The 22,955-nt window shown below is 33.6% G+C and overlaps 1 protein-coding gene across 1 annotated transcript in view; it reads right to left on the reverse strand.

Moving 5' to 3' along the window:
- LOC127728450 (protein bark beetle-like) overlaps positions 1-14,102 on the reverse strand; it is a 30,623-nt gene extending 16,521 nt beyond the window's left edge. The window contains exons 1-9 of the mRNA XM_052235834.1: positions 13,548-14,102; positions 7,974-8,155; positions 6,756-6,952; positions 6,173-6,520; positions 5,647-5,900; positions 4,244-4,538; positions 2,115-3,622; positions 1,623-1,860; positions 343-1,086 (exon numbers count right to left, since the gene is read on the reverse strand). Coding sequence (XP_052091794.1) covers positions 343-1,086; positions 1,623-1,860; positions 2,115-3,622; positions 4,244-4,538; positions 5,647-5,900; positions 6,173-6,520; positions 6,756-6,952; positions 7,974-8,155; positions 13,548-13,907 — 4,126 coding nt within the window. The 5' untranslated portion in view covers positions 13,908-14,102. The remainder of the gene's footprint in view (positions 1-342; positions 1,087-1,622; positions 1,861-2,114; positions 3,623-4,243; positions 4,539-5,646; positions 5,901-6,172; positions 6,521-6,755; positions 6,953-7,973; positions 8,156-13,547) is intronic.
- Between the last annotated feature and the right edge of the window lie 8,853 nt (positions 14,103-22,955).

Genomic DNA, 22,955 nt, shown 5'->3' on the forward strand with positions numbered 1-22,955 from the left:
TCTTGATCAGAAACATTGTTGATATTTTACAATATATACATGTATAATGCTGTTATTCCAAGAGCAGTATAGCACTATAATGCCATAGTGCTATATTTTTTTTACCATGGTGATATCAGATTAGATTTTATTTTTTATAATAGAATGTATTACATAGTGTTGGGGTATAATTTTCATGTATTTCCAATTGTAGCTAAGTAATCAATATTATTACTAAAGCACAAATGTGTAGTTCTGAGGCATATTAAATAATTATCTCATAGAAAATAGTGTTGGTAAAAAACAAGACATAAAACAAAAATAGAATATTTTATAAATAAATAATAATCAAATAATTCCTACCTGAATGTGCTGCAAATGCTAATCTTCCTGACATTACACCTCTAACCAAGACAGTAATGGTCAGATAATTTGATGTGGATATTAAGGGAAAGTCTACAAGGTCTTTTTCTATCTCCCAACGTTTAGTGTTGGTTGTTATACCACTTTCACTTGAGTCATATATTGTCACCTTTTCTACAGTTGTCAATGGATTGTAGTCTAGTAGTTGTAGAGTTGTTCTGTAGCGATCAGAAACGAATACCTGCATCGTGTATGGAAAACTAACAGTCTGGAGTCCTGGTTTAGTAACAATAAAAGCCATAGAATTATCTCCTAAATTATAATTTCGAGTCCCTCCTAAATCAACCGTCAGACTTGGTTCAATGAAGTTTCTTACACTAAGTGCTTCATACTCAGTAAAGAATGGATCATAAACAAATCCACTTTTCTCATTATTATTCATTGTGGCATATCTAATATCAAGAAAGGGTGATCTAGTCAGAAATCCATGTCCTTGATTATTGTCAAACATACAGTGTTCAAACAAGTTCTCTGTATGTGGATGACTATACTTCACATTGACACCATCAGATACAGAGTTTCTCACAATAAGTCCAGTTATTTTTAGATAATTATAGTCAATTGTAAGTCCTGGTGTGTATTTCATGTCATCTGCATCTAACAACCCTGCATGTTCTATGATCACATGACGTATCTGTGTAGGTTCTGGCATACTTCCTTTAGGAACAGCTGGTAAAGTGATACCTACAAAACAAATAACTATGAGTCAGCTAAAATATATCATGTGTAAATTTATTCTTTGTTTCCAGCATAACTTCATAGAAGTCTTTTTTTTTTGTAAGCCCAGGTAATTACGGATATGACACATAAATGTATGAAGAAACATGATTATTCACAATTTGTGTGCTAAGGGGCAACCAAAGGGTAGGAGTCCCCCTTTTCAGCTCTACAAAAGTGTACCTTTTTTAAATGATTTTAATTCATCACATGAAACTGTTGAAAATCAGTATGGAAATCTCCATATTTCCCCATATACCAGTACTAACTTTCAAAAATTAATAGATCTGTCGCTACAAATTACTCCAAGGCTAACAGTCTTAATCATAGAAGCAAGAAATTACTTATCCTAGAGTTAATGCAAACAAATAAATAATGTTTTAATGGCATAAAAATAAGAAACATTTTCGCCTAGATTTTACAATTTTTTTTTCAAAAAAATGTGGCCATAGCATGTTTTGTGTAGCAAACTTTATTTGTCCTGCAACAAATATTGTCCATACCAGACCAGGTAGGTGGCTGACATCTCAAGTAAACAAGTTCTTCCACATTACAGTAATTGAATTCTCCATATTTCTCTGATTCACACTGTGTTAAATCTGTATCAAGAAAATTGCACTGCACTCTACTCATCATGACTGTATCAGTAGATGGTAGTTTCTGTTTAGCTGTGCCATGTGCTGGATCATAGGTCAAACCTAGTTGTAAACATACAACAGCTGAATTCTCCTCTGTCCATCCCTGTGAATAAATAATCAAATGGAAGAATTTTATTGAATTAAGCATTTAACTTTTATAAAGTTCATGAAACAATGAATGGTACATCTGTGGGGCTTTTTTTTTTTACAATAGTTGAAGCAAGCAAACTAATTATGACTGCAATATCATTTACAAGTTCTGAAATAGAATTTCATTTGTAAAAATGTGTAATATAAATCTTATCATTCACCTTTAAAAAAGTCAAACAAGTATACTAAAAGAAACTAAATACATACCCTGTTGCAAACAGTCCCCCATGTATTTAACATTTCCACTTCAAGTCGACCTTCATATTCATCTTTCCCATCTACTAATCGTACAGTTGCTGTCCTGTTTTCTATGGCAACTTCATCTGGTTCATTCTTCAATGTGAATTTTACTGGGGTACTAGCTTGGATTCCATCTGCTTTTAATCTACCATGAACAACCATGCCAATGGAATTCTCAAATTCAAGAATTGTGTTTGGCTTAAGTTCAAGAGTTGCTCCTGGTATAATAAATATGTCCTTATCCACATGGTATCGTGTGTTTGGCTGAGCAGTAAATCCAGGTGTATCTAAAACCCCACCAATTGTATTACCTCGATTAAACACCCAGCGGTATTTAGGAATGTCATGTGTTGTTTGTTGTGTATACAACCATTGTTCACGCAAGACTGGAAAATATTCTATATTAGCTAAATTGTACCTATCATCTTTATCAAATATACGTGAATGTACAAATTCATGAACTTTGTCGTCTGTTAAAGGACCCCACCAGTTGTAATTACCATCTAAGGTGATAGATGGATCAACCAAATGAGTGGCTATATCTCGGATGGAATCTGGATTGTAAATATAATTTCTCTGAACGAAAATATTACTTGATGAGACAATGATTGGAGCATTAGCTCGATTTCTTGGGTTCAAATAAATAGATGTATCGTTAATATAGTTGCCAATCACTTTGTTGAACTTAAATTCTATCTTTTGGTATGGACTATTCTGTGTAAGTCTCATATTGATTGCATATCTTCCATCATTATCGGTAAAAGTATTTTCATATATTTTATAGTCCACCACATATTTAGAATACCATTTACTAACCAACAGATCATAAGTATTATCAATTCTAACCGCTCCTAATGAATGCTTAGAGAAGGTATTGTTTGTGATCAGACCAACTGTATTTATAACTGGTGACATCAAAATCCCATGTCTTCTATTTCCACGGAAATTGTTAAATGCAAGTGTTAAATTAGTAGGCGGTCTGTTTCCTTCAATTGTCACATTACAAGACAAATACTCAACTGCCTCATCTTTATTGTAAAAGAAAAAAGTAGTATTAATAAGAAATTCACCACCACGGCAATAATTTCCTACCCTTACAGCAGTCCATTCATTTTCTGTGAACTCTGATCTAGCTATTTCAAGTTTTAGGAAATGCTCGAACCTTGTGTTATTCAATCGTATATATTCAGTTATCAATCCATAACCATCATTTGATAATATTTTGGAATTATTGACCAGCTGGTATCCACCTGCATATGATATATTAACACCACATCTAGCATTGTTTTCTATTATTGTGTTATTGATGGCGATTTCACCAGCTCCTTGATAGATCCTAATACCCGCCCCATATTGATTTCCTGAGACAACTGAGGAGTTGACAGCTACTTTACATCTCATATCTTGTATATTTAATCCATATCCTGTGTTGTTGCTGGCGCTAGAGTTTATAAATCTTAATTCTTCATCCAGTCCTATGGAATAGACAAAAAAATTTCTCTCATCAGGTCATTGTAAACATAAACACTGTGTCAAAATTCTCTCATCAGGTCATTGTTAAGATAAACACTGCGTCAAAATTCTCTCATCAGGTCATTGTAAAGATAAACACTGTGTCAAAATTCTCTCATCAGATCATTGTAAAGATAATCACTGTGTCAAAATTCTCTTATCAGGTCATTGTATAGATAAACACTTACACAGTTAATTCTTATTTTGTACATTTCAGAGGGACTGCAATAATATCTTCATTTTACCAAAAAATTAAGTTATCACATGTGAATGATTAGGATGATATTCTTTTGTCTTCATTTATTTTTTTTGTGTGTACCAATTGTCTACGATTAAGGAAAAATTGCATTTTCATAGATATTTGATTTGATGGTTTTGTCAAAGTCAGCATAAAAGCCTTTACAGATCCATGAAATCCATGAAAATTGGTTTCCAATGAATAATCATAAATCAATAGTAGTCTAAAAACTTTTTTTTAAAGTGTAGAAATGTCATTTGTCATGTCACCATGATGTCCTAAAAATGCTGAAAGTGACAAATTTGACTTTAAGGGGCCATACTTTCAATACACATATACATCTTACCTTCATCAGACCAAAACTGAAGCAGAAATCTAAGACAATATGGGAAAGTTTTACATCTTTGTTCCCTGCTATTCAATGGTTTTTGTGGTAGTTGGTACTGCATATTTATCATTATCCTGTTAGACTTAGATGTAATGGATTGTGGGAAGCTACCATTGGTCACAGCAAATGTTGCTATAAGATTGCTGTCTGATTTATAGTTATCATACACTTTCATGGTGGCTGTAACTGTAGGGTCACGTTCCATCAGTAAAAAGTGGACAGTAATTCTGTGGCCAGGTACTGTATTATATTCCTGTAAAATATAACAAGAGTGCAAATACTGAAATGTTTCTCCTGCTTCACTGATCTGATTATGATTGAATTTATGATGCAAGTCTTTAAGAGAAATATTTTACAACAAGAATCACATTAACTTAACCCTATCAATGATCCATGTAAATGAGGTCAAGGTCAGATTAGCCTTGCCAAACAAACATGTACACCTTACAATAATTTCATACACCAAATATAGTTAACCTATTTCAAACATTATCTGAGAAACAGACCTAACCACAAAAACTTAATGTTGAACAATGAATCATGAAAATGAGGTCATGGCCAAATGAACACTTCCAGAAACATATGTACACCATACAATCGTTTCATATAAAAATGTAGTTGAACTATTGCTTTAAGTATATATCTGAGAAGCAGACCTAACCATGAAAACTAGACACTGAACAATGAACCATGAAAATGAAGTCATGGTCAAATGAACCTTACTAGGCATACATGTACACCTTACAATCATTTCATACACCAAATATAGTTGACCCATTGCTTATGATATTTTATATCTTAAAAAATGTGGATAGTGTCCACATATGGACACAGATGATGCCCCTGCTTGCATATCATATAGTTATAAAGGGACATAACTGAAGAAAGGTAAAAGTGACGCTACCCAAATTTGAACTTGAACTGAGTTTTGTGGTAATAAGCATTGTGTGTAAGTCTCATAACATTTGGTTGAGGATAACTTAAGTCCAGTTAATTGCGAGCACTCGTCATTTTCTTCATTTACAAAAGGATATAGGATATCTGTATGTCATATCAAATCCAAAGGAAGCAACATCTACCATTATGTATTGTATGGTAGTCATAATTACCACCTTTATGAAAAAAGGAAAATATATCTCTATGAGTCAATTTTTACTCAAATCACACTGTTATGCTCCAATATCCATGCACACACAATATTATTTACTGGGGATCATTTTTCTTGTGCTTTATCACTTATGCAGACAAAATCTTCATTTTTTACATATGTTTAGAGTCCTTTCATATGTGTTTCAGTTTTGCAAACCTGCCTTTGTACAATCATGAAGTCTTTTATATTTCTTTCAGTTTTGTAAACCTACCCTTGTACAATCATAACTATCAAATGGTTTATTTCCACTTGGATCTATGATGTTTTCATACACAAAGAATGGGTAACTAGGCTCTGATGGAACAGCTGCTCTACAAAAGGAACCAGATGAGGGGTACTTGAGCTCCCAATCATAAATGGTATAATTTTTCATGTACATCTTGACACCATCTCCCCAGTTATTATTTGCATCTGTCTCATTAATGAGTACTCTACCAATAGCTGTCTCTAGGTATACACCATAGCCTACAAAGGAAATGGATCACTCAGACTGAAATCAGGTGTATCTAAGATCAAGCCATCAAATTAAGTTATTTCTAAAAGCTTTTCTGATTTCATCAACTATCATTTGTTTAAAAACTTCTTATTCAATCTAAACAGAATATACAATTGTCAAGAAAATTTTGGTTTTCAAATTATTTGCATTTGTGATTTTATTTTACTGATAAAATCCAAAGTATTGGGTGATACATAATCAACAAGGGATCTGCATAGCATATATATGTAAAACTATATACCTCTGTTATGTGAAACTGTGCTGTTTGCTATATGTATTGGACCAATAATTTCAGTCATATTGATGCCATCATATGCTCCATGTGTTACTGTTATGTTGTTCATTAGTGGAACATAGGGACTAGCACTAATGGATGCTCTTCCATGGTTAAAACCATCCCCTCTATAGATGTCTCTTCCAGCATAAGAGATGTCTAAGTATTCCAGCCATGTTAAAGTTTTGTTATAGTACAGATTGCCAAATTTTTGTGGTTGTACTGTTACATTATAGAATTCTAAACCTCTCCAATTAGACGTTGCTAAATCATCTCTTAGACCAGCACACTGAAAACCAATGAGTTGTTGACCGTCTGGAAAAAAACATGTATTCATTATCTATTGAATTTGTAAGTTCCTTTATTCCTCGAAGTAAGTTCAATTGGGACTGATTTATATGCTAAAAAACAGCACAAACATACTACATATATTATAATGTCAACATCTATACAATTTAGAAATAAACAAAATTCAAACTTAAAAAAATTAAATTTAACATAAAATTATGCTTAAGAGAATTCGATAATACAAATCAAAATGTTTTCATACCACATATGTGCTTTCCAAGTGTAATTTTTGGGTTCCTGGCACCAGGGCAATCAAATAAACTCTTTTCACTTCCTGTGCATCTTGGCCTTTCAAATAACATATAGTCTGTCTTATTTCGGGAAAAAGAATGATATGTAAAGTTTCCCCATACAAATCCTAAGTGTTGACAGGTTACATTAGCATCAATTTTTGTATAACTGAAAAAGAAAACATGCTCATTTTATTCTGCTTCTGTGTTTACCATTTATTCAAGTGAAATATACAGAACATTTATGAATAAATTAAGAAAACTTACTAATTATATTTATATGATACATTTTTATGCAACAGATGAAAAATCATGATGAAAGAACAATAACTCTACAGAGTTAACTGACAATTTCAGTCATGACATATTTGTAGATCTTGTCCTGCTGATCATTTATGCTTTTTAAAGATTCTATCTACATTTGTATCTATAACAGTTTTCAAGATAATAAACAAAACTTGAATTTTATCCCTATGTTCTATTATTAGCCAAGTCAGCCATCTTGGTTGGTGGGGTCATCGGAAACAATTTTTAAAGTATATACCCCAAAAATGATTGTGGCCAAGTTTGGTTAAATTTGGAACAGTAGTTTCAGAAGAGAAGATTTTTGTGTAAAAGTTAACTGACAACGACGACGACGGATGCCAAGTGATGAAAAAAGCCACTTGCCCAAGTCAGCTAAAAAGTATATGAAATTGAAATAGGAAGGCATATTTTACATGTTTCTCCAATCCGAAGAACCTTTTTTGTACTACCAACCTTCGGTGGAAACCATATGCAATTAAAGGTATGTTTAACTTTTCAGCACAAGCCAGGATAAGACATAGTTTCGACATAAAATGATTGTCACTTTATTTAAACAATAAGACAAATCAGCTATGAATGATTGAAATTAAAGAATTTAACATAGAAACCAATGGGATTATTAATTATTGGTTTTATTCCTTATAAGAGCTGTTTCTTTATATTGATTGTTGATCATAATGATGTATGATTATTTTGAATTATTTCATGAGCTTACTACTTCAACCACACAATCCATGCTAATTTCCTTGCAAAAAAATGTGTGTTGCCTAAGCAGTTTTACTGTTCTTTTTTTCATGTAGCAAAATGTTTTTAGATATGCTTTGTTGGAGATAGTTCAAGATGCATGCCTTTTTCAATAGTACATATACAATTTGAAATCTTACTTGATATATTTATTACAAACTCCTCTCCAACGTCCTTGATAAAACAATTCTAATTTTCCATCCCTGGTTGTATTACCATCCATAAGGCGAGCATCTGTTGGAAATGGATTACTTGTAACAACACTTTGACTAACTTCTGGAATTTTTGTCATTGTTATTCTTCCACCATTTTCCTCACTTCCCTTAAAATCAATGAAAAACTAACTCATTTATTTTCCAAAAAAAAGTAATAATGCAACTGTACAATGCTGTATGTAGGGGTCAATAAATAGCTGCACAAATATTTTTTTGTAAATTTGAAAATCTTATAAGGGCAATCCTGGGAATGAACATTTGAAGGGCAGTGCATTGTAAAATTGGGCAAGTATAAAATATAGCATAATACAGTGGCAGATAGTTCTGATTGCAAGAATACAAATTTGGTCATCGTTTGTCCACCTCTCATCCATGTTTAGTTAATTATTTCAATGGCAGACAAAGAAAACAAGCATTCTGAGAGTATTGCATGGCAATACATAGTCCCCTACCGGGTAAAAATTCATTAAACTGGAACAAAATGCTAACTTGTTCTATAACTTGTCATGGTGTAAACAAAAAGAAAATATCAAGTCAACATCTTCAAGCATGACTAAAAACAGTGTGGAAAACTGAATATATGAGTGAATTTTTTCAAGTCCAAGGACCATAACTCTGCACAAAATTATCAGACCGAAACAAAAATTTGAACTTGATCTGTAACTTGTCATGATAAAACTATATACCAATTGTCAATCAATATCTTCAAGCATGATGAAAAAAAGTGTGGAAACTTATAACACTCTAACATTAGATATGATTAATAGTTCTCTAAAATTAGATATGATGTAATACAATGTATAAATAAAATTGAGAATGGAAATGGGGAATGTGTCAAAGAGACAACAACCCGACCATAGAACAGACAACAGCAGAAGGTCACCAACAGGTCTTCAATGCAGCGAGAAATTCCCGCACCCGGAGGCGTCCTTCAGCTGGCCCCTAAACAAATATATACTAGTTCAGTGATAATGAACTCCATACTAAACTCCAAATTGTACACAAGAAACTAAAATTAAAAATAATACAAGACTAACAAAGGCTAGAGGCTCCTGACTTGGGACAGGCGCAAAAATGCGGCGGGGTTAAACATGTTTATGAGATCTCAACCCTCCCCTTATACCTCTAGCCAATGTAGAAAAGTAAACGCATAACAATACGCACATTAAAATTCAATTCAAGAGAAGTCCCAGTCTGATGTCAGAAGATGTAACCAAAGAAAATAAACAAAATGACAATAATACATAAATAACAACAGACTACTAGCAGTTAACTGACATGCCAGCTCCAGACTTCAATTAAACTGATTGAAAGATTATGTCTTCATCATATGAATATCAGGCATAATCCTTCCCGTTAGGGGTTTAGTATCATACCATCATAACATATATGAGAAGAACATAACCCGTGTCATGCCAACAACTGGTTTTTAAATAAATGTGTTTAGTGCCGATGCAAAGACCCTATAAGTGAATCAATATTAACGCCAAAATATGCAATCTTTAATGACCTGACAACAGTATCGTAACTATATCCCTTCTTAATAAGTCTATTTAAAGGTTTTGTTAGCTTCAGATATCTATTTTCAAATTACAATCAAATATAATTAATAGTTCCAAATATTTTTTCTTTCATTTGTCACAAACTAATATAGATTTGTAACTTATCTATAAAATGTCAACAACTTTTATCTACACAATGTAATGTAATGAAATATATACCTTAATAAAAATAGATTATTATCTAATTTAAGGATTTCACTTAATAAAAATATATATATATATATATATATATATATATATATGTAGCATTCAGAAAATTAGTTTATACAAAATAACATATAAACCTGCCACAAAATTCCTCAAACAATTTACCAAAGAACATCTTTTAAAAAATGAGTTATCTCCCTTTGTACAGATTATATGGCTTAACATAGTACTCTAACATTAGTTATGGAGTTTTTTAATGGACCATAACTCTGGACTAAATCATCAGACCGGAACAAAATTCGAACTTGATCAATAACTTGTCATGATAAAACTATATACCAAATATCAAATCAATATCTTCAAGAACGAAGAAAAAAAGTGTGGAAAGCTGAGTTGCCGGACTGACGGACAGAGTGCAAACCTAAAGTCCCCTTCGACTTCGTCGGTAGGGGACTAATAAATTATCTTTGACAGGAATTGAAAGGAATATGATGTTTTAATGCAAAAAATGGATCAAACATTAACAAAAGCCAGTTTTAATCAAGTTTTAGTTGAGTGATAAATTAATTTTACAAAATTTCAGAATCTGTACAGTGTGCTCAAGAAAGAGTGCCAGAAGTGAAAGAAAAGTTGTTTCTTTGAAATAACACACAAACATGTTTCTTTGAAAAAACATACAAACAATCTACAATTTAGGTCAATGCTTTCACAACAAGAAATAAATTATCTATATCTTTAAATTTCTTTACATGTATATGAAAAATTGCTGTTTTCATCAACTTGGTAATAATGGAAAATTAAAAATGTTGAAAGCGACTGTTATGAACAGTCGAGGTCAGGAAATGCAAAATGACAAAAGGAAAAGCCACTTCTTCACCCAGAAACATCAGCCCTGAAGTCTGCACCATTAGCCATTGGTTTTCTGACTAGTAATCTGAAAAGATTTTGGTGCAGACTGGACCTGTTAATAATGTCCAAGGACGTGACTTTGTACATGTATATTTTACTTGGCGTTGGCAAAAGGGCAACAAATTTTGCCACTCTTTCTGAACTAGGTAGATTCCCCCTGCATTTTGACATTGCAAAGTCTATGATCAGATACTGGCAGAGACTTGAAAAATTTGGTTCATCAGTCAAATTACTAAATGAGTCAAAAATTTCATCATGGTATGGGTCCTTAAACTTCTTTCTAAAGAATATTAAAGGGGTTGACAGTTTAGTTTCTGCAAGCAATTTAAATTTTTATACAAAAAAATTCTGTACCAGCATTATGATGATCAGTGGAAACTCCAAATGCACAACTGTGCTTCTCTGCACTAGGCACGAGGATGGCATGGTTGTTACTTAGACTCACCAATAATAATAATGTTCCTTTTTGTATTTATTTTATCAATTACAATCAGAATTATTCCCATATACATCATATATGAGAATTTTACCATTTGGTACCATGTATACTTGGGCATGTCATTTAGCATCGTCCCTTAGTGCTGCTTGCAGTCAGGTCATCTCACAATATGTATTAATCCCTCTGCATCATGCACGAGGATGACATGCCAGGTTTGTGCATCTGCTCATAATATTTTAACCAAATTGTCTATTTACATGTATACCATGTGTGTCTATCTCCCACCTTGTCATGCAGCACCATCCCTTGATGGCTTTTGCAGTTAAGTTACCTATCCAATAAATTGCCAATTTATCAAGAGACTTATCATTAATTACCTGGGAGGGGGGCTGGTCATTTTGAAATCAAACATATAAAATTTTCTTGACCCCCCTAAATATTTCACTATTTTTATTTTATCCCCCCCCCTTAAAAACATTTTTGAAAAATGTGATCCACCCTCTATTAAACGTGCCAAAATTTTAACATGCAAAACACTTATATAACTACCTTTGACACACATGATATGTAGGATATACTTGAAGATTCAAAAGTTCACAAATGTTTCATTAGAGATAAAATTGATCCTCCCACTTTGAATTTAAAAAATATTTGAACTCCCCTTTTCCACTTACAGCAAAATAACTTGATCCCCCCATACATTTTGACCAGCTCCCCTTCCAGGTAAAAAATGATGTCCATTAAAGCACTTTTTCATGTTCCGGTGTGCCTGAGAAGGAGGTACATGTACATGTATTACACTTGTAAATGTATATATATATATTTATTTATAAGTATGTGTAGTTCATTTATGTCAAACTTGTTTTTCTTTTCTTTGTATGTATACTTCATTATTGTTTTATGTTGTTGTTTAAATAATGTCATATTGTAATAAACTCATTGTAAGTCCATTTAATGGAAATAAAACATCTTCTTCTATATATGATCAGTCAAGGGTGTAACTTGAATAAGTTATTAGAGAAAAATGACATACATGTGTTATTCTGGATACTTTCTCTTAATCTGTAGTAACATATGTTTGTTATCAGTTAAATGTACCATAAAATTTTTTATTTTCAGTGGGCACTTGGGAATTCTTGAAACTTGCGCAGTAACTTAATACATAACCTTGAAAACTAATTTTCCAATTCAATTAATACATTTTTGACCAACCATGGTAAATCAATGAGACAAGGCTTTTAAGTGATAACTTAGCTGTAATAACAAGGCTTAGTTATTACAGGCATTTAACTTATTACATGAGACACTTGGGATGACTAGGAAGCTTGCGCAGAACCTCATTACATGCTCTTATCATTATTTATTACAATAAATTAAAATACATTGTGATATATATAGGAGAAAAGGCTTTGAAGAGATGTAGAGAAGCTGTAATAACACCCTTTAGTTATTACAGGCATATTTTTTCTGTAATAACATGGGTGTGTTATGCATGATTGGCAAACTATGTGCTGTTATATCTTTCTAAAGTTTAATATACATAAAGACAATTATAATATCAATAGAACTAGTACACAATTTAACAAAATAAAGGATGTATAATGCCCCTTTGAAACATGTAACATACATATGTTATCACAGATTTTTGATTTTTTAGCCCTCAATAACAAATGTATGTTATTTTTCTCTAATAACTTATTTAAGTTAGACCCTTGACTGATGATCAGAATATACATGTATGAGAATCTTCCCAATTGTTGAGAAGAATCCATGACAACTCGCCCCATTGCCAAATCGCCCCTTTTTCACGAACTCGCTCCACTCTTGTTACCAACTCGACCCACTTTTGAAAAAGGGTAAAATCCCTTACACCTTTTCGCTATTTATGCCAATCCGGATAAGTTCTAAAATTACACAACTTTTTAAAACCAGTTGAAGCTATCTGGGGCCTTGTACAAACAACATATTGTGCATAAAACTTTTCATAGAGAAATGTTTAAACCACCCTAAACACATCAAACAAAGCATTTTAATTGACGTTAATATATAAATTTGTCTTTTAAAAATTGCTTCATAAACTATCAAAATTTTAAAATTTCCACTTCCAAACTTTTTCCTCCCCTAGCTTATCACTGATGACCTTTGTTTTTTGTGATATTTGACCCAAACATGAAGTTGTCTAAATGACTGTCTTTTTCCGGAATGGACTAAATAGCGATAAGGTACATGTATATTGAATTTAGTCCTGACAACTCGCCCCACTAATGAAAAAGAGAAAAATCAAGATGAATAAAGGTCTGTCATCCTGCCCCACTTATGAAAAGTGGTTAAATTCATCGGGATTTTACCCTTTTTCATAAGTGGGGCGAGTTGGTGGAAAAGTGGGACTATTTGGCAGTGGGACAAGTTGTCTTGCTTCCGCTGAGAACACAATAAATTTACCCTTGCTATTAATGTTCCATTAACAATCATTCCAAATCCTGGTCCAAAATACATGGTCACACCTGGTTCTATATACAAACATGTATTTGGAGGTATTTCTATGTTTCCTTGGATTTTATATGGACTATAAATCTTCATAATTGCCCATTTCTTGTTTTCTGGTAAAACCATGCCATAGTTTATTTGTCTACTTTCTAAAACACGTGGTTCTTGGCACTCGACAGGGATGTGCCTCAGATTATACACTATCCCATTTGATATTACAGGTTTTTCACCTGGTGGCGGTGGTGTAAAAATTTGTGATGAACCAAATCGAAAGCAAATCGCTGCGAGTATACAGGTAAACAATACAGCCGCCATTTTAAATTTGATTATTATCCAGGTATATTTTGATATTTTGCTTTAAAACATTGCATCATTGTACATCTATTTGTTAATCATGAGCTATATATCCCTCTTCATTCCTGTTTTTTTTACGTTAAATGTACTTGAAAGTATATATTCATCCTAAATTATACATGGGCCAGGTAATCCGGAAGTTACTCATATCGTAAAAATGTCAACAAGCATTTTAATTTCCGGACAATGGCCGAAATGATATGAATGATTCCGGATTTAAACTAATCATTCGTTCACTTGGCGGACATTAACCTAGCCGGTGCACCGACCATTCATCTTTTGTTTGTTTCAGCAGAGAAGGGGACAAAGTTTATATCTTTGTCAAGCCGTTTTTATACTTATTCAATTTCAAGATATCTTATAAAGTATTTAAGATATCTTGTATTCTGTATGATCAAATATCTGAGATATCTTATTAAGATATGTTATAAAGTGAATTAAATATCTTTTAAAGTTAAACAACCGTTAGCTTTACATTTAGGTATCAACAAACCCAACTATCTACTAGCGGCTTTAGCAACTGCTTTTGCCATATTTGTATACAAAAATATCAAATGTTGGACTGAGAAATGTGAACACACCGTCTATAGAGTGTCTATATTGAAATAGTGATTAGATTATACCACAATGTTGACTGCTGTACCCCAATTTTTGACATTTTTATGTCTGTTTGTTTAACTCACACATTGTTGTCAATATAATGGAATTATATACGACTGTCATACAAGCGAGAGGTTTAGCTAGCTATAAAACCAGTGGTAATCCACCATTTTCTACATAGGGAAATGCCTGTACCAAGACAGGTTTATGACAGTTGTTTTCCATTCGCTTGATGTGTTTTGGCTTTTGATTTTGTCATTTAATGAAGGACTTTCCGTTTTGAATTTTCCTTGTAGTTCGGTATTTTTTTATAAGCCATATATACAAGCTAGCTTATATGATTGATTTATCAGATATTTTTATTAGTTCATGATATCTTATTTAGTTTATTTATCATAAGATACCTCTATTATTTTTAAGTTTTTAAGATATCTTATTTAATATATATGATTCTGCAATTCTTTCTTTTTTATGATACGATCATTGACAGTATATATATGTTAAAAAAACAGCAGGGATGAGAAAGTACGGTCAGCAAAAGTAGAAATAAGAACTGGAAGGAAGTGGTCGACAAAGAAGACAATAGAAGATGCTGAGTTACGATTAGAACACAGTGAGATAGTTGGCAGAGTTGCAGTTGGAAGACAGGGGCTGGATGTTACACCTACAGCAAAATGGAGAACAGCAACAGTGGAGAAAAAAGACACCTGGTACAGAAAGATGTACGATCAATGGAAGAAGAAAGTAGAATGGTAAAGGCAGTGAGTATGAAGAAACAAGGAAACTGGGAAGGAGCAAGGCAGCAGAAGTTAGGATGGAATGAGATCTGGAAGATGGAGCCACATAGGTTGCAATTCAAGCTGAAGTCAGTATATGATGTATTGCCAAGCCCAACAAATCTAGCAACATGGGGATTGATAGATGACCCAAAGTGTGTTCTTTGCAGTAAGCCAGCAAACTTGGAGCATATATTATCTTCATGCTCAAGTGCTTTGAAAGACGGGAGGTATACATGGCGACACGACAAGGTATTAGGGACACTAGCAGACACCCTAGAGAGAAACTTCAGGAAGCCAAAAAAAAACAAGGAAGGCCTTACTTTTGTCAATTTTGTTAAGGAAGGAGAGAAAGGACAGAAGAAGAGTGTGGAAGGAAGTGGCTTACTGGGAACAGCAACTGATTGGCAAATGTTGGTGGATCTGAAGCAGAAGTTACAATTCCCGCCACAGATTGCAGTAACAAACCAGAGACCTGACATCGTCATTTGGTCAGCCTCAACAAAACAGGCAATCCTGCTGGAACTAACAGTGCCATGGGAAGAAAGAATAGATGATGCCAACGAAAGAAAGAGATTGAAGTATCAAGACCTACTTGCAGAATGTAGAGATAATGGATGGAGGGTTTGGTTATTTCCAGTGGAAGTGGGAAGCAGAGGGTTTGTTGGACAGTCCATGTGGAGGGCATTAAGAGCACTTGGTATTGTTGGAGGGGAAAGAAGTAAGCTGATTGGTAACTTGTGCAAAGAGGCAGAGACATCATCAATGTGGTTGTGGAGGAAAAGGTCTGAGCAGTGGAAGCAGTAAAGTGTAGAGGAAGGGATGGATATCCATGTGGTTTCGGGCTGGGACTTGATCACCCCAGTCGGCGCACCTCTGGAGATTGTAGTGGACAGGCCAAAACAGCCGAGGAAGGAGGATTCACCTGAAGACGGAACCACGCATCTTTCCAACAGGATGTATTAAGGTAATATATAAATCCGGATATGGTGTACTAATTTTTGCACCTTTTGTTTGCGGTATACCATCTTTTCCGCAAGTTTATTGTTTTCTGTTTGGTATTAAATTAATAGTTAAGATCCATTTTGTTACATCTGGTGATCCGTCTATTTGGCAATCGGCAATGGCAGTCAGCAGGGTTTAAGAGTATCCGTTGTTCGACCTGCTAGTCAAATGCCGTTGTTAAAATATACTTTTTCACTTTTTTTGGTCTTTTGGAAAATGTTGTTTGTGCTGTATTTAGACCCCTCTACCAAGAAATTTGTTTTGCATGCACACGTATAAAAATGCGGTTTTTATCCAACGCAATCATAGGTTTGAACGTTGTTTTCAATTTAGACTTGTTTATATTTTTTTCGTTTGGGCTTGTATTATATTTGCCTTCGGGTTTATATGACCCGTTCTTCCTATTTCGACTCTTCAAATTCAAGAGTCTATCCTAAATTGAGTTACATTTTATGGCATTCCAAATACCGTTTCGATTCCAAACATCACTGAAGAGACATTAATCGTCGAAATCCGGATATGGTGTACTAATTTTTGCACCTTTTGTTTGCGGTATGCCATCTTTTCCGCAAGTTTATTGTTTTCTGTTTGGTATTAAATTAATAGTTAAGATCCATTTTGTTACATCTGGTGATCCGTTTATTTGGCAATCGCCAATGGCAGTCAGCAGGGTTTAAGAGTATTCGTTGTTCGACCTGCTAGTCAAATGCGTTTTGTTAAAATATACTTTTTCACTTTTTTTGGTCTTTTGGAAAATGTTGTTTGTGCTGTATTTAGACCCCTCTACCAAGAAATTTGTTTTGCATGCACACGTATAAAAACTGCGGGTTTTATCCAACGCAATCATAGGTTTGAACGTTGTTTTCAATTTAGACTTGTATGTTATCAGAAGCCCATTTCTAGACTAGTCTAGTGTCTAGTAATGGACTTCTGATGTTAAAGATTGACTATAATATAGATCCGTTGTTTTACCTGACCTAAACCCCATTTGTGATGAATGCTTTAACAATCGGATTGGGTCAGTTTTTATATTTTTGTGTTAACTTATGTTAGACATGCATTGCTTTTGCATTCGGTGTTTGTAGCATAGTTATTAATAATCACATGATATATTAGTATGAATGATTATAATATATGCACAGGAGGATTGTGCGAAGACAAAACATTCATTTTCAATGGTTACTAGCCTGTTTGAGTCTTATATGTAGTTCGCATAGTGATCATAAACGGAAGTGGTTGTGTAAACTATTTGTATAAAGCTTTAACATTTTAAAGCCGAACTTTTTTGCTCCGATTTTAAAAATGCTTCATTTCATATTTAATTGGTGAATTTTCCCTGAATTTTGGGCAGAAGGCATCCTTATGACAGTTCCAAACAGGTGAAGACTTATCAGACCAAAATAATTACCGGTGTATTATTCTAGTTAGCGTAATGTCTAAAATGTTTACGTCTATTTTGACAAACAGATTGATCCATTGTGCAGATGACGAAGAAAAGCTTATTGATAATCAGTTCGAATTCCGACCAGATCGGTCAACCGTTGGTGCCATATTTATTACATCAGAAGTCTAAAGTTTACTCTGCTTTGGTCGATTTCTGCAAATCCCTCTTCTTCTTTAAGTTTCTAGCGATCCTTCTAATTGAAGATTATTCTTCTCTGTACTTTTTTAATTTGTTTTTAATGTGGATCCCAAATGGTTGAGCAGTACTCTAATTTTGGTCGCACAAGAACTTTGAAAGCATGAGCTTTAACTTTAGGTGAGGCTATTTTAAGATTTCTGCGAATAAATCCAAGAGACTGGTTATCTTTGCTTTTGATGTCATGTTATCGATATGTTTATCCCATTTTAAGTTTGATTGAAGAGTTAGGCCTAATTTTTTTGTATAGTCAACTCTTTCGAGTAAGTGATTATGTAATTTGTAAATGAATTCTAAAGGTTTTCGTTTTTGTGTTACACTGAGAATGTTGCATTTATCAGGGTGAAAATGCATGAGCCAGTCCCGCTCCCATTTACCAGCCGCTTCTAAATCAAACTGTAGTCATCCGGTTTCTTAGTTTCCCTATAAATAATACTGTCATCTGCGAATAATCTTAATGTTCTATGTTTGATATATTCTGCTAATTTAAAATCAATAATAAATATTAAGAATAAAATTAGTCCAAGCACTGTGACTTGTGGTACTCCAGATGTTACAGGAATTTTATTTGATGTTTCACCTTCAATGACTACTGTTTCCATTGCAATTTATACCATATAAGCCGATTTTGTACATGGGGTGAGGTTGTGAAACTTTGTCAAATGCTTTTGCAAAATCCATTATTATGATGTCAGTTTGAATGTTTTTATTATTTTAAATTTGCAAGCTCTAGAATAAATGATATTAGCTGAGTTTTACAGGAAAGGGATGATCGAAAACCAAGTTTGACGTGACTCTGTACTTATGTATCCCGTCATACTTTGAACGACACAATTATTTTATATCTACCTGTGTGACGTCAAACGCGCGATTCTACGCCAGTACTTTTAAAAAAACCTTCCATCCTTTATGGGTGGATTTTACATAGATAAATAAAATCGTATAATAAAAAAGCAAAATGAGAATGTTAAATTTGATGTATGCCTTTTTGTGCTTCTTTGTTACATTTGTTTGTTTTTTATAGTGATTAAGATGATAACACAATGTTGACGGCTGTACCCCTATTTTTGACATTTTTACCTATTGTGTCTGTTTGTTTTGTTCACGCATCGTTGTCAATTTTATGGAATTTGACGAGACTGTCATACAAGTGAGAGGTTTAGCTAGCTTTAAAACCAGGTTCAATCCACCATTTTCTACATAAGAAAATGCCTGTATACCAAGTCAGGAATAGGACAGTTGTTATCCATTCGTTTGATGTGTTTGAGCTTTTGATTTTGCCATTTGATTAGGGACTTTCCTTTTTGAATTTTCCTCGGATTTGGGTATTTCTGTGATTTTACTTTTTTCATATAGAATTTTATTTTTTTCTAGATGTTTCATGATATTACTAGCTATAGCATGTTCTAAGAGTTTGCAGCAGATGCATGTTAATGATATGGGGCGATAGTTTATAGGATCGTGTTTGTCGCCTTTTTTGAACGCTGGACATACACTGGCATGGCGCTAGTCATCTGGGATATTTCCAGAGTTCAGTGATATTTGAAATATGATTGACAAGATGGGAATGATAGATGTCTTGCACTCTTTAAAGATTTTTCCATGGAGTAGATCAGGCCCAGTTGCTTAAATTTGTTAATATTGATATTGTTTAGGATCTTATCTATGCCCTGTTTTTGTAATTTGATATCAGGCATCTGTAGATGTTTACTGACGCCCTTATCTGGTATGGGGTCATCTGTTACATATGTGAATGCTTTTTGGAAGTGTTCATTTATTTATATTGAGGGTAAGGATATAAATTTAGCTTCATTATTAATCCCTAGTTTCGAAGCACCGCGACAGCATACCGTCATAGCTGATGGGGTTCATCTTAATTAGTGTTGGTGATAAACCGGATCCCAGATTGCATAGGCATCTTTCAATTCAGGAATTTATTCAGGCCTTTGTAAATTCAAAAGAATGACGTGCTCAGTGTACCCAGATCGTCGTGAGGAATTAGATTCATATGAGAATGATATAATATCTATTCAGAATTTTTATGGTTCAAAGTTTTATTATTACCATAAAATATTCTCTGCAAAAGCAGCTGTTCTATTGAGGGAAAAAAAGTCAAAGTCAACTGGAGCTTACATGACCGTGATCTGTTATCCTTAGTAGTCTTAGAGCGTCTGTCAACACCTGTAAATTATGAAATTATGTCGATCATGTCACTTAGTTGTGTTCATAACAAGCTACAAATCAAGATCAGTTTATGTCAAAAGTGAATGGAAAAGTTTCTAACAGATCCATTGATAAGCAAGGTCGTCAAAGAATATATTTGGAAAATAAGGAAGTGTGCAACAACTTCAATAAACCGAGTGGCTGTTTTAGGAGTACATGTTGTTTATTATATGCGTGTTTGAAATGTAACTCATCTGGTCATGCAGCTATGTCGTGTCGCAAACAACAGGCATTACCATCATCAGCAAGACCTTCCAATTCTTCAGGGGATAATTCCAAAAAAGAGGAATCTAAATGATTATATAACAATAATCTTAAGCTGTCTGCTTCAACCCCTGTTAATATTGACAGACTTGAATATGAGTTAGAATCGCATCAAATTCAGAAATGCGTCTCTTATTTATGCAATGGTTTAAGATCAGGTTTTGATTGTATGATTAGTGAAGAAGTTGTTGTAAACAAAGAATATAAAAATAATTTTTCTGCTAGGTCACAACCAAATATTGTTTCTGATTTAATCGAAAAGGAATGTGAAAAAGGTTTTGTTTATGGACCATTTAAGACCTTTCCTTTTCAAACTTATAGGGTAAACCCTTTGGGAGTAGCAACTAGTAAATACACAAATAAAATCTCCATATGATGAAGAAAATTGTCAAAGCATTATGATATGATAGATAAGAGTTCTTGTTTTATGTCATATGTTAATATTGATGATGCTATCCAAACTATTCTTAAGTTCGGAAGAAACAGTTCCTTATGCAAGTTGGATATTTGCGATGCGTTCAAAATTTGTCCTTATAAGTCATCACGGTGGCCTTTATTTTGTTTCAAAGGAAATCATATTATTATATTTATGTACGACTGACTTTTGGCTGTCGGTCTAGTCCAAAAATTTTTGATACTGTTTCTCAAGCTGTATGTTACCTTGCAGTTAATAACTATGAGGTCAAAAATATTTTTCATTTATTAAATGATTTTCTTACTATTGACAATGTTGATGAGGATGGTGATAGAACTATTGCTATTATGACAACAATTTTTAAACGGTTAAGTATACCTTTAGCAAAACATAAAATTGAAGGTCCTGTTACCTGTTTAGAATATTTGTGAATTATTTTAGATACTACAAAAATGGAATCTATGCTACCTAAAATCAAGGTGCAAAGAATTTGTGAGTTAATTTACAAATTATTGTCAAAATACTCTTGTACAAAGAGGGAATTACTACAATTGTTGGGTCATTTTTTGCCACTAGGGTAATTTTGCCTGGTAGGTCTTTTTTGTCCTACCTGATTGATCTGTCAACTACAGTTAAGAAGTTACATGAATTTGTACATTTGAGCAAAGAATGTAGAGTAGACTTAGAATTTTGGCTACGATTTTTAACAAATTAGAATGTTGTTACTATGTTTCATAACATTACTTTTACATCTACTTTTAATATGGAATTGTACACAGATGCTGCTTCCACAGTGGGATTTGGAGGTTACTTTCAAAAGAATTTGATTTTATCTCTAATTGAAGAATCATGTGTTTTTTTGTTTAGTATGACATATTACATATATTTATGTACTTTGGAACATCGTTCTGGTTAGTTGACGGAGTGTCCTGTCCATGGCCATTATGTTTTCATCCAGGTTAGAATCTGACTCCCAAGTTCCAAATTATAGTTATTTGATTTAGATTGATAAAGATGTAAACTTCATACCTTTGTTATCAACAGCAATCATTGCCATTAAGGTAGTCTATGTGGTATCTCAAGGATAATTGGAGAATATAATTAATTTGGAAGCCCACTTTAGTTCAGAGGAAAGGGTTCGTGATTTGAATCTAGATGAATATTTCATGGTCTTCATTGTTGTTCTCTCAAGGCTGGTATTAAATTTCCTACTGGTATCTTATGATAAACTTAAGATTGACTCCAATATAAAGAGGGGGCTACATAACTGAAATAGGTCAGTATATGGTCTGTCAATGAAGAGTTGGTTTACTAGGACATTAACATACAAAAAATGACACACTTCAAGTAAACACTTTTAAACAACAAAGAACTAAGATACAAATAAATATAAGTGTATACAATAAAATGAGAAAGCAAGATTGATTAATTGATTGTTGGTTGCTTAATGTCCAGTGGCAAATATTTGATGCATGTTCAGGACGAGAACAAATAAACAATAAATACAATAGGTAGGTCCGGTAATAGAGGTCAACTGGGTTGCAGGTCGGGAAAATTTGGACTGCCACGGGAGAATGAGGGTATATTGGATAGAGACAGAAATTTAGCCTTGCAACAGGCCACCTACGGACCCTTCAAAGAGTTGTTGCAGGGGTTCTTAACGTGCAGAGAGCGTGACACACTCTCTCTACACGAAGCATCGGATTTAACGTCCTCATTCTGACCGGACGTGACTGCGTACTTGATACATCCCGCACAGTCAAACGGAGCCCCACTTTGGAAAGGGTTTTACTGATGGTCGGAAGAAGACCTGTAGTGACCATATTTCTATTCCCCAGTCACCCTTGGCAAATGCTTGGGGATAGCAAGATTGAATAAACATGGAGAGGAGATAGATGAAAGAGAAGTCATCACTGCAATCACTGGCCATCCATCACGTCATAAACTCAATTGAATTACTAAAATGGAGTTAGGATCATTAGGATCTATCAAACTACAAGGATCATATGGCCATGCATATATTACAATGTTTTTCGCAATCACTATCATCCTACTTCTCAATGTAATTGAATAAATGACCAGAAACC

The sequence above is a fragment of the Mytilus californianus genome, unplaced genomic scaffold (assembly GCF_021869535.1).
Source record: "Mytilus californianus isolate M0D057914Y unplaced genomic scaffold, xbMytCali1.0.p SCAF_1, whole genome shotgun sequence".
Classification (NCBI taxonomy): domain Eukaryota; kingdom Metazoa; phylum Mollusca; class Bivalvia; order Mytilida; family Mytilidae; genus Mytilus; species Mytilus californianus.